We start from the raw sequence: 12656 nt of genomic DNA on the forward strand, positions 1-12656 counted from the left end.
TGAACTCATGGGAGCAAAATAAACGAACTGCAAATCAAAAACTTGTTCTAATGCATGAAAGATAATAAAGGAGAAACCTTTCTAACTTCAAATGGCGCTTTAAATCAAAACAAACAGTCAAAAAAAGGCGCGCGTAAAGAGCCAGGCCAAAACGCTGCCGTTGCAGACACGAACTTCAGCTAAGGGTTTTTAAGGTTTTAACAGAACTTCAGCCCTGAACTTGAAAATTGAAATTGAAAATGTCGACTTTTGTGGGTAATCTCGGCTTCAAAATCTCATCCAGTCTTCAATTTCGGGTCTTCTCAATTCCCTGGTAAGCCTTCCCACTTCAAGTTTAGTTTTTTTTTTTCCATTCTCTGTTGGGTTGCCAAGAAAATGGAAGAAAGTGAAACAAGATTGGTACTTTGATTCATTTCTATCTTTCCAGTTTCATATTTGTGAAAGAAATCGAAAACCCAATTTATATATGATGTTAATTAGCCAGCTTAAGATTTAAAAAATGATAAAGCTTTGATTTTTCAGGGTGAATGGGAAAAAGGCAATATATTGTTTGAAAGAGAGGGAGTATAGTTCATCAGTTCCAGTAAAGTATATACCTAAGAAATCTTTGGAAACTAAAGTGCCAGAAAGTTCTCCACATTCAAAGGGTTTGAGAAAGAATGAGTCTCATAAAAGTTGTGATTGGAATGCATTTGGAAGCAAGAGTACAAACAATAGGAGCAGTATTGTTGATGAAAAGTCACAAACACGAAGCAGAATGTTCGAGGAAAGCGTCTTGCATGATGATGTTAAACAAGGTATGCTGAATTTGTAAGGGTCAAACTTTTATCTTCTAATTGTTATATGCAATGCTTGTGGATTGCTATTGGGAATTGATGGTTTACAAGGATCATGTATACCAGCACAGGGTTAACATTGTTGGTTTCAAACTCAAAGCATTGTGGATGTAATGGTTTCTTGAATAGTTTTATGTCCATTTGTAAAAGTTTTACACTGGTAAAGTGGTAATATAGATTAAGGGTATCGATGAACTTTTAGATAGAAATACTTACTACACGTTTCCAAGTTTAGTCTTGCAAGTTTCTTCTGATGTGTGCACAAAAATGACAACGATATGCTTTAAATCATTTATCACACTCACTGAGTTGGAAAAATAACTGCTCTAATTATAGACCATGAAATAATGGCAAAGTCCTTAGAGGCGGTTGAGGAGATGCATCAAGGGCAGGATATTAATGGGATGAATGTGCTACAAGTTTCTAAGAGAATGCCAGATGCTGAGAAGTTGGCAATTGAATTACTTGCAGCAAGGTTAGCTTATTACTTTCTCTACCTTTAGAACCTTTGTTTTTCATTTCTTGGACATGAAATGTAGCTTAGCCATTTTTCAATCATTTTATTAGTTCTTCACTGAATGCAATCTTCTTTATCCTGCAGAGCATTTACAGCTGGTGAACTAAGAAAGAAATTACTTGGGAAGAGATTCCATCCAGATATCGTTGACGCAGTGATTAACGATTTTCAGAAGAGGTGTGTAACTAATTATACTGAAAGACATCATATTGAATATTTCTATGAGCTATTTTTTGAGCCACCATATTTGCAATTATAATCTATTGGGGTATATTAGCTTCTCCTATGGTCCGTATTTTTGCTTTCGATTGCATTGTGAGTTAAACAATTATTTGACCTTTTTAGTTTACTGTAGAGGGTTGATCAATGATGGCTTGTATGCTGAAGCCTTTTCTCGATCTAGATGGTCTTCATCAACCTGGGGACCAAGGAGGATCAAGCAAGTAAGTGATCATCCTTTAAATATAAGTTTTTCCAGTAATTTAAGTATCTTAAGATTGTGCCATCTTCTTGAATAGATGGGGCTTTTTGCTTGCTAATAGTAAATTTCTCATAAATCACCGTTTCAAGTGGCTAAGAAGATGAAAGTTATCTCAAGATCCTATCCTTTTTCAAATTATATATATATAGTAGTTAATTATCTGAGTATGTAAATAAAGGAAAACCTAGTGAAAAAGTGGCTATGGGTAGACTTGAAATCTTTGAGTATTAAATTTAGTTCTATACTTTAGTGTAGGCTTATTGGAACTTGTCCAAGTTTAAACAATCATATATAATGTCCTTGCTGTTGGTATAGATCATAATATTTGTGTTAATATTGTCTAGCTTCTGGGTTCTAATAATAATTAAATAAAGAAAAGAAAGGGAAATGAGAAAGGAAAAGAAGAAACAGAGAAACAAGGTTTATTTATTTCTAACATTTGTTGTTTTCAAGCTAAAATTTTAAACTCTTCAGTGATGGAGTACTGTTGTCAAATCAGGCATTGTTCAAGAAGGGAATAAGCGAAGCTGATGCAGAGATGGCATTAAAACTGGTTTTTGAGGATAAGGTTGGTGACTCAAACGATGATCAAGAATCCACACTTGGCTTGTCAAAGCTTTCAATGGATCACCTATTAATTCAGGCCTCAAAGCAATGGCTTCGAGGTCGAGATGTTCCTAAAGAGAAACGTAAATCAAGAATAGTTCGGTGGCTTCAGTATCGTGGCTTCAACTGGGGTGTTATTGGTTCCATAGTAAAGAAGTTAGAATCTCAATATCCTCCCTAAAACACCAAAAGGATCTCACCTATGTTTTGGCAGGAATGAAAGATAATTCTAGGTTTCGATGAGGTTTCATACTCATCATTTGAATTGTCAAATGCAAGTTGGGGAATAAGGATAGGGTTGTGATTGCCTATGGCATGTATTGGCTGCTGCATAAGCTGCTCATCTTAGCACTTTACTGTGCCATACTTAATGTTGCATAAACCTATGTTAGTGCCCCTACACTCTAGTCAGGTCGAGATGAGGTTGACCTTTGCTAGTACATAACTCCAAGACAAAGCAGCAAGTGTTGGCATTACCTTGACATTGATTGGATCCAACAAAATGTTTCATTGAATTGAGGGCTTGCATGTATTTATCTTCTGCAAATATCTATTTAAAGAAATTTTCTCATTATGTTTGTGTATCAATCTTCTCTCTGAGGCAATTTTTATGGAAGAAAACTTATCACATGACACTAATTACCACACATACACATACATATAAGCTGATACATGAATTCCCATTGAAAACTTGTTGATGAAAGTAAGTAGGATAGTAGAACTCAACATTAAATGGCTGCCATGATGATTTCTTCTATTTGTTGTTTCAGAAATCTTAAGACTACATCAATATTGAGACAATGACAGCACTCTCAGCTAGTGGAGCTGCTTTATCCTATCCTGTGGATCTTAATTCTTCTGCAGATGCATCAATATGATTATGGAACAGTTATTTTGTTTTTCTATGTATATACAAGTATAATGGTTTTGCTACTGCATGTGCATCTGATTAGGACATACAGAGTCTTCCAAACCCAGGTTTAGTTTACCTTGGGAAGGCTTTTACATTGCTGGAAGGAAAGTCTTTTTCAGACAGCACATGGACATGTGATGTGGGGAACGTGGGACCATGTGACCACTGCTGTTAAGGCAGTTTGAGAGAGAGAGAGAGAGATGGAATCTCATTCTTGCAATAAATTCTAATTACATAAATCCAAAGCTAACAATCATTGTTCCAGCTTCAACTACATGCCCTGCAGTCATTCTCTCAATTCAAACTCTTTGAACATTTGCCATCTCAAGTCCCAAGATATCCCTCTTATGGTGCCATAAGCACCCTACATTCCCTCTCTTTCTCTTTTTCTCTTTTTTGTTACATTTGCTAATATAATATACTACATTTAAGTGAAAGCTAAGTAATCAAATTATTACAATCTACAATACCAAATACAGGAGGAACTACAACTCAAAAAAAGTTGGAAAAAGAAAAAGAAAGGCCTGTTAACATTTCCCACTCCCATGTTTTGTGCTGATACAGCATCGATTCTTCTGTGGACTATGAACAAATTATGTATCACATAGCTTACAACTTGAAACCTCCTCCTGATGATTGGATTGAATCATCGGAGAAAGCAAACGAGCAGTTAGAAGATCCTTGAGAAACTACTATTCTAGGAGGAGGTGATGAGAGAGGAGGGGCTGATAAGGCTCCCTTTGAAATGTCAGCTTCAGGCCTTAAGGTCTCAACATGACGGATTTCTTTGAGCATTGCTACAACATCTTTCATTATTGGACGGTCGTCAGGCCGGGTACTGACACAGAGAAATGATACAGCTAGTGTTTGTAGCATTTCATGCATGGCAGGGTCAGCCCTCCCTCTAAGCTTTGGGTCCAGGATGTCAGATGGGTCTCGCTTGCTGGCCAAATGATCCCGAACCCACTGAACCAAGTATGCACCCCCTGGCAAAGTTGGGTCTAACGGATGCCTTCCAGTTAGCACCTCTAAGAGGACCACACCAAAACTGTAGACATCACTTTTCTCTGTAATACGTTGCATTGTCGCATGTTCTGAGAGTAACCATGGTAGATAAAAAAACGAATCAGTGACTAATATGAATGAAGTAAGGGAAGAGATTGAAAACAACAGGCTTAATAAACCTTGATAAGAAAAAAGAAAGTACCTGGAGCCATGTATCCATAAGAACCTGCTAGGTGTGGTCTTAGATTTAATTTGGAAAGTTTATCATCATCATTGTTATTCACAACTCGAGCTAACCCAAAGTCAGCAAGGTAAGGCTCATAGCCAGTACCTAATAAGACATTCATAGCTTTCACATCCCCATGCAAAATTGCAGGCACACAGTCATGGTGTAAGTATGCAAGGGCATGTGCCACACCCAGCACAACATCATATCTAGCCTCCCAGTCTGGTGCTCCCTTGCCACCACCGTGGAGGAGTGAACTCAAGCTTCCATTTGGGAGGTAATTGTAAAACAGCAGCTTCAAATTCCTGTTTGAACCCCAACCAAGAAGCCGGACAATGTTTCTGTGCCTGATTGAGCCTAGTGTCTGGATTTCAGAAGTGAATGCACCAGACTCTTCTGATGACCACATCTTCTTCACTGCTAATGTTTCACCATTTGGAATCATTACCCTGTATACAACCCCAGAGCTCCCAGTGCCGATCACATTAGCTGAAGTTAAATTGTGGACAGCATCATCAATCGAGAAGTCAAGCTTCTGATACAGGGTCACTTCCCAATTATCATCTTCCATGAGGCCATTGCTAGCAAACTGGGCACGAACTAACATGTAGATAGCAAGTAGGACTAGAACTGCACTGGCACTTATAAGGATGGACAGAGCTAGCTTTACTGCTGGTCTGGCATGCCTTTCATGTCCAATATCAGCTGAAGTTACAACCCCATTGGAGATGTAAAGACCTTTGTTTGATTCAAGGTCACTCAGGGGGAGCTTTCGGAAAAATGGGGTTTTTGGCAGTTCACCAGAGTAGTCATTGAAGGAGACATTGAGGGATACAAGGTTTAGTAGGCTTGCAAGGACATCTAGCTTGCCATTGAATTTGTTGTGGGAGAGGTCAAGTGCTCCTAGCTTGCTAAGACCAGAGAACTCAGATGGTATTTCACCAGAAAATTGGTTGCAGCTGAGATTGAGAGAGATTTCAAGTGCCGGAAGCTGGCCTAGTTCCTTGGGAATTTCACCAAAGAAACCATTGTCACCGAGGTTTACCAACTGGAGCTTACTGCAGGACAATATCTCAGATGGAATTCTTCCGGAAAGTTTATTCTTTCCCAAATTTAGCTTAGTCAACTCAGTCAAGGACCCAATACTATGAGTCAGAGGACCTGTGAGCCTGTTGTCTGAAATGTCCACGTACTGTAGGCTTGAAGGCAGAGTATCTGGCAGAGAACCAGTGAGACCATTTGAATGGAGGTCGAGAAACTCAAGGTTTTGACATCCAGATACTGATGGAGGAATTCCTCCAACAAAACGATTCTTGCTTAAGTCAACGAAATTCAAGCCCTTCAAATTTCCAATCTCTGATGGAATTGTTCCTGCAAGTCTGTTGCCATTCAATCGTAACCTGTACAGATTGGTGCAGTTTCCTATATCTGGCGGTATAAAACCAGATAAATCATTGGAAAGTAGCAGCAGCTTGGTGAGATTTCTCAAACCAAAAATTTCTTTTGGGATTGAACCAAAGAGGCTATTGTAGGATAAATCAACTGCCTGAAGATCATGGCACTGAGAAAGGCTGTCTGGAATATTACCCGTGAGGTTATTTTGCCAAGCAAAGAATAGAGTCAAGCTCTTTAGGTTGCCAATGAGGACAGGAATCTCACTGGAGATGGCGTTGTTGTCAATTTCCAGATGAGTCAGCTCCGTGCAATTTGAAATTTCAGAAGGAATAGTACCTGATAACTTATTAACACTCAGTTGAAGCTCTTGAAGCTTCAAGAGGTTTCCAATGCTTCTCGGTATGCTACCTGTCAGAAGATTCTCCGAAAAATCCACCACAGTTAGCTCCGTGCAGCTTCCAAGCTCCTCCGGGATAGTACCAACTAAGCTGTTCTGCCACAATAGCAAACTCTGGAGCTTGCTGAGCTGACCAACTTGCCTCGGGATTGGACCAGAGATAGAATTCTGATAGAGGTAAAGATTCTGCAGCTCACTGCAATTTCCAATCTCTTCTGGGATAGGACCTGATAACAAAGATGTATATATGGCTATGGTTTGAATCCTTTTCAGCATTCCAATTGATGAAGGAAGATTTCCAGAAATGCCAGTTTCAGCAAGGCCTAACAAAACCAAGTTGGTGCAGTTTCCTATCTCCCAAGGCAGCTCACCCTTAAGATTTTTATTCCCACCTGCTCGAAAAACTTCTAGCTTTCTCAGTTCTCCTATGCTCTTTGGGATTTCACCACTGAGTTGATTGTCATAGAGTGTCAGGTAAACAAGACTGGAAAGATTTCCAATTCCTGATGGAATTTCACCTTCAAGAAAGTTTGTGTTTAGTGACAAACTTTTCAGTTTGCTCAGCCTGCAAATTTCCAGGGGGATTTCACGTGAGAGAGAATTGTCACTGAGATCAACAAAAGTGAGCTCATGATAATCTCCGTACTCTTTAGGAATTGTGCCAGTGAGATTGGTCGATGAAAGTATAAGGGTCCTCAAGGATTTTAGAGACTGAAAGTTCGAAGGCAATGAGCCTTGCAAATCTATTGCTTTCAAGCTTATCTCGACTACTTCGCCATTGGAGTTGCAATGAATCCCAAACCATTTGCATGGAGTAGGGTCTAAGGAATTCCACGACTTCAGTGAATCTGCAGTGCTGTTCAGGCTGTTTTTCCATGTTAAAAGAGCTTGCCCCTGCTCATCAATCGAGTAACAATGATGGAAAAGAAGAGAGTTTATTGAGAGAAGTAAGGTGAAGGAGAAGATATTGGAAGAAAGCAGGAGTTTCCTTAGAGTTGCAGGCATTGCTTAGAGAAGAGAACAGGTGATCTGTTTTGGGATTGTAGAGGGTGGAACCCCACGTTTTGTTTATAGAACAAAAGCAGAAGATCTGGATCCAAGTGCACCTTCTTTTTCTATTATTATTCTAATAGGTGCAGTTGTTAATTAAGAGATGGTGATGCAGATAAGTTTCTGATATTAATTAAGTAATCCCTTTTCCCTTCTTTCTTTTCATTTCAGTCTTTCTGTTAATCTGTCAATTAAAGTGAAGGGTTATTCTGATATTCTTCCCATCCTTTTCCTTCAATAGACTTGTGTTCAGTTTTTCATTTTTTACTACAAGTAACTGTCAGAAAAGATCCTGATGGAACTGAATGGCATGTCAAGAAAATTCCCCTTCTCAAAGTTAAACTATCTTATTCCCTCTTTTCTGATCATATAATTGACATATTCCCATGGCAGTAAAATTTTTCCTCCAACTCAGACTGATAAATTGAACAGTAAACATCTCAGCTCTGCCGTCTGATTAATGGAAATTATTTCAGAGACAGTGATAGCTTAGAGATCAAACCAGGCAGGCACACTAGCCATGGAATGTTTTAGCTTCAAATCAACAGCATCATGTCTTCTTTAATGAGCCAATCCAAGAAAAAGTGGTCCATCAAAAATCTGTGGTCACAACAGACTAGCTACCCATGTGTTCGTTACCAGTAGAGTTTCAGTTGCTTTTCAATGATTTAAGAAGCTTTAAGTACACATATTTTTGTTTGAGACAAACCCCACATTGTAGTATCCCAAGTTCATGCCTAAGAGTGAGGGCCAAACTCAAGACCTCCAGGTTTTCACCTTATCTCAGATTAGTTTAACTTTGTCAAAGCTGTTAATACAGCTAATTTGTGTTAAAATTCTGGGATCTCGATTACTTTTCCTGCAGAAGCAAAGTGTCATATTCTTAGTAAGTTTAAAAGAAAGCATTTCTAAGATCTAATATTAGTTTGTGTATTAGTGCATTAGAATAGTGAACAGCACATGCAAGTAAAGGAATTATGTAAGAAAATTGAGATTATTTTAAGCTGCAAATCTGGACAAGCTGTCGGGTAGCCTTTTGCTGTAAAGGATTAAGAAAACAAGGAAAATGCGCCTTGAGTGGAAGGGACAACATCACACCAACTTCAGAGTTCTTAATGGGGGGGTATTTTTCACTGTCTTCAGAATTAGATTGACCTACTCAAAAACAAAAGATGTTAGCCATTTTAAAACTTTATTATAAGATTTTAAGATGAAGGGTCAGCCCTTGATGACCCGTCACAACTTGGAAGTACATAAAATCATCAGGTCACCAAATTTCTTGAGCACAAAGACTGTAATTTCTACATCTGAGAACATAAACTTGACTCTTTCCAATGTATTCAATCAATGATAGAGACCATTCCATGGTAGAATTTAAGAAGCAGTACTATTATTTGGTCTGCTCCATTGATGAATCCTACTCCTTTAATTTGACCATCGATTCTTACCACAACTACCAGCTAGCTAGCACACCCCCAAAGCATTTTTTTTCTGGTAAAATGTGTGGTTATCAGCATTGAATATTGGGCTCCATGAGCTTCATCTTGTAAGGAAATGATTATAGTAAATTTTTCCATCTTCAGATACCAACTTCTCTCAATATATAAAAGCAAAATAGTAATCAGTAGTGTAACTTCTTTTGCACCAGCAAAGTTGATGGGTACAGTACATGCTAATCCAGGGAGTAGAAAAAAGGTTTAAAAAGTAAAACAAAGCATGAAAATGTGGAAAAGAGAAGATGAATGAAAGGGGAGAAAACAAGAATAAATCTAAAGGAAAACAAAGTGACAAGGAGCATTAAAAGAAGAGACAAAGGGCCCCGCCTCCCCCCCCGCCCCTCTTTACTCCAATATCCACCTTTTCTGCTGTTTAACTTTTTCTTGGTGAAACTCAGCTTGGAAAAAGCTTGTTTTCTAGGAAATAAAAGGTTATGTTTGTAAGATACCGTTAGATCTGTATTTGTTTTAACAGCAATGGGAACATCATGTTCCAACTTTTTTCACCTTTGCAAGTTGTTAGATAACATTCTTTTACTTCTGAATCTGTTGCTCCAAAATTCAACATGTATCACTGTCAAAAGCTTGAAGTAGTTGAACTTCAGGACTACATGGCATGAACATGCATCCATATACTTAAACAAAAGCAACAACTCAATCAAAAATGGATTTAAATCACATTGCTGACCCTTGGACTATACATATAGATCTCCATCACATGAACTTCATCTCCCATGCATATATTATTAGACTTTGAGCAATGGGAATCAAAGTTAGTATAGGCAACAAGGGGGTCACATGATGTGATCTAAGATTGCTGGTTTGTCCTGATCTTGGCGCTTTGCAATAAGATTAGCTGAACCAAAACTAGACTATATAATATTTAGAGTGGTGATGAACGTTATAGCTAGGAGTATTTGTTTTTAAACATTTAAGCTACCATGCCACAACCATTGCCAGTTGGTTGCATGTTTTTAATTAGTTTTTGCTTGGTATTGTTGTCTTTTTTTGGTTTTGGCATGAGAGTTGCACATGAGAGACAAGAGAGAGTATGGATGGAGTATATATTTAATTACAGTCCATAGGACGAGAGCAATGCATTAATTCTTTAGCATCCTTCTCTTTCATAGTCAATGAATCTCCAAATAAAATAAACATGAAAACCCAATGTTTTTAATGGAAAATCAAGATTGGGTTTTCTATGAAAATTTCATAAAAGTCAAAAGTAAGGAGAAAAATGGAAAAATAAAGAAAAAAATGGTTCTTGAATTGATGGAAAATGAAAGCCAAGGAAGTGGAGCTACATGCTTCAAAGTTATGTAAGATTATAAATGTTTTTGAGATGGGAGAAACTGTTTCACTAGTTATGGGAACAAAGATTAAACAAAGAAATGAAAAGGTTTTCCAAGCACAACAGTCTATGCACATGGTGACTTCCTCTTCCTACTTGTAGGTGGAAGTGGACCATGGGAGATCACAAGCTCCCATTTTTTCCCATTTGTACTTGACACACGTGCTATGGGGGGTTGAGCAATTTGGATATATCTAACACCATACAAAGTTTTCTCCTTTTTTAGTTCCCTAATCAAACACTTTAATGATGAATCCAAAGTAAGGTTTGTCTTTGCTTAATTGCAATCCCCCTTTTGGGATTAGATGATAAATCCAACAATGTCCATCACACTTCAAGAAGGAAGTTTTCATCTAATCAACAACATAATCAAATTACATTATTTAATTTTGAGTATAAATATTTAACCCTGTGCATCCAAATCCTATCCGATATCATATGGAATCAAACCGAATACTTGATTAATATCCATTCATTATCATCCCTAATCTGATTGGTTCTATATTTCTATGAGACTTTTGTGATTTTTACATCACCCACTTTGATTGTTACTTTGATTTTGGCCTAATGCTATAACAATTTATGGGTTTAGTTTTCAGAGTAATCATGAATCTATGAGAAAAAAAAAACCCAAAATGCAGCATAGGTCATGGCCAAATGACTCGAGTTCCACTTGCTTGAAGTCAAATTATATGAAAAATATTCACTATTTTTAATGATTTCTTCCAATTTGCAAGTGTTACCAGAGGCTTCTAGCCGGCTGATTCAATGATTTGGCTACATATTATTACAAGTTTTACCAAATCTTTAAACTTAATTCTCCTGTTTTTCTTCCTTTGTTGTAACTTGTCTCTCTTTCTTTAAGCAATCATGACTCATCACCTTATGTCATTTTCTTCATATCTTTATTTTCTTTTCTTTTATTAATTATTTTTATGGGTGACTGCCCAATTAATTATACACCATGGTCTATGCATCAAAGTTCACCAATTTGAACACTTTCTTGGCTTTCCCCTTTGTATTTGATGATCTTCCAACCCTTTCATTTCTTCTACTTTTGTTGTTTGCTTTGGGTTTTTCTTAATGGAGAAGCTGACCCTTTTGCTTTCAATAATTCTAATTATAAAAATAAAGGATTTTGTCATGCATAAGCTCCATCTTAAAGGTCAAATCATTGTCCCCTAATCACAGTGTTGCTGTCCTGATCTTTCCCTAATTTCAGGATTTGGATTCCCTACATAATCTTTTTTTTATTTATTTCTTTATGGTATTATTAAGAGCTTGATAATGGGCTTAAAAAAGTGACGGAAAGCTCTTGTACTTGAGCTTTCTTAAGCTCCATCTAGTCAAATTTTGTGTGCTTGAAATGCTGATAGCTAAAGCTTTGTTCTTTCTTGAAGATAATTAATTGAAGAAGTGCAATGCTTTTATGTATATTAGATCACCTTGACCTCTTGAACAAAAATCTTCCCACCCATTTAGTATCCCTCTGCTGTTCTCTCTATAATTTTATGTTACTATCCAACGAACGTTTCATATTAATGTTAGGTATGACACAAGGTTATGAAAGAGACAACAAACGAGACACCAAGTGAATGCAAAAGATGTTTATTCGGTATTTTGATACGGGTGATACTGTATTTTTGCTTGAAACACCCTCTTGGCATGTGACCATGCCTGTTTAATGAAAACTGCAAAGATTGATCATATAAATCATGCTACCGCTTGGACATATCAGTGCTTCACTTTCCATTTACTTCTTGTTTACCACTATGCAAGTCGGCCAGGATCATCTGGCAAAGAGATTTTGCTGCATATCAGAGACATCTGAGTTCCATTGTAAACAGATGAGAAGGGTTAGGAGTGATGGGAGAGTAGTTCAATCACCTTTTTTTTTTCCCAGTCTCCACATTAAAGAAACATACATAGTGATTGCTAGATATATCCCATCATATGAATTGATGAAAGATTTCCAGAATGTGCCCTTATCACCATGGGGTGGGGGAGGGGGGGGGGGGGGGGGGCGGCGGGGGAATGGCATGGAAGCTAGCTAGACATCCCACCCAACCACCCCACCTCCCCAAGTCAGTTTCACCTGTGATATTTGAGGGAGTTTGAAAATCCCAAGGTGCTGGCAAACAGATGTAGCCAAACCACATTGCTGCCAGATCTCACTGACACTTATATCCATGTTCGACAGAAGGATGGAAGCTCACATGGCCAGGACATTGGCAATTTGCTTCCGAGATCCAACCTAAAACACAGTACACAATCAATCAACTAGAGCCTATGCAGGGTTGAGCCTTTAGTAATGAAGACCATTAAGCTCATCTTTCACAAAAGAACCAGAACCATGGTGACTCGGGCTTAGCTCAGGGATAAT

At 37.9% G+C, this 12656-nt stretch overlaps 2 protein-coding genes across 4 annotated transcripts; one reads left to right on the top strand and one right to left on the bottom strand.

The window, feature by feature from the left end:
- Nucleotides 31-3592, top strand: LOC18593225 (regulatory protein RecX). 3 transcript variants are annotated; one of them, XM_018124715.1, is made up of 7 exons: nt 32-313; nt 523-797; nt 1173-1311; nt 1438-1530; nt 1709-1796; nt 2334-2402; nt 3211-3592. In XM_018124715.1, the coding sequence occupies exons 1-7, from the start codon at nt 240-242 to the stop codon at nt 3217-3219; spliced, it is 747 nt and encodes a 248-aa protein (XP_017980204.1). In that variant the 5' UTR covers nt 32-239; the 3' UTR covers nt 3220-3592. The 3 variants fall into 3 exon arrangements, with proteins under 3 accessions (XP_017980205.1, XP_007020400.2, XP_017980204.1); XM_018124716.1 differs by lacking the exon at nt 2334-2402 and having other exon boundaries at nt 31-313; XM_007020338.2 differs by lacking the exon at nt 3211-3592 and having other exon boundaries at nt 31-313; nt 2334-3014.
- On the bottom strand, nt 3786-7624 carry LOC18593226 (probable LRR receptor-like serine/threonine-protein kinase At4g26540). Its single transcript, XM_018124714.1, has 2 exons — nt 4561-7624; nt 3786-4447 (listed from the first exon to the last, which is right to left on the bottom strand). Exons 1-2 carry the CDS (start codon nt 7379-7381, stop codon nt 3963-3965), a joined length of 3306 nt encoding a protein of 1101 aa, XP_017980203.1. The 5' UTR covers nt 7382-7624; the 3' UTR covers nt 3786-3962.

Source organism: Theobroma cacao, chromosome 7, assembly GCF_000208745.1.
Source record: "Theobroma cacao cultivar B97-61/B2 chromosome 7, Criollo_cocoa_genome_V2, whole genome shotgun sequence".
Classification (NCBI taxonomy): domain Eukaryota; kingdom Viridiplantae; phylum Streptophyta; class Magnoliopsida; order Malvales; family Malvaceae; genus Theobroma; species Theobroma cacao.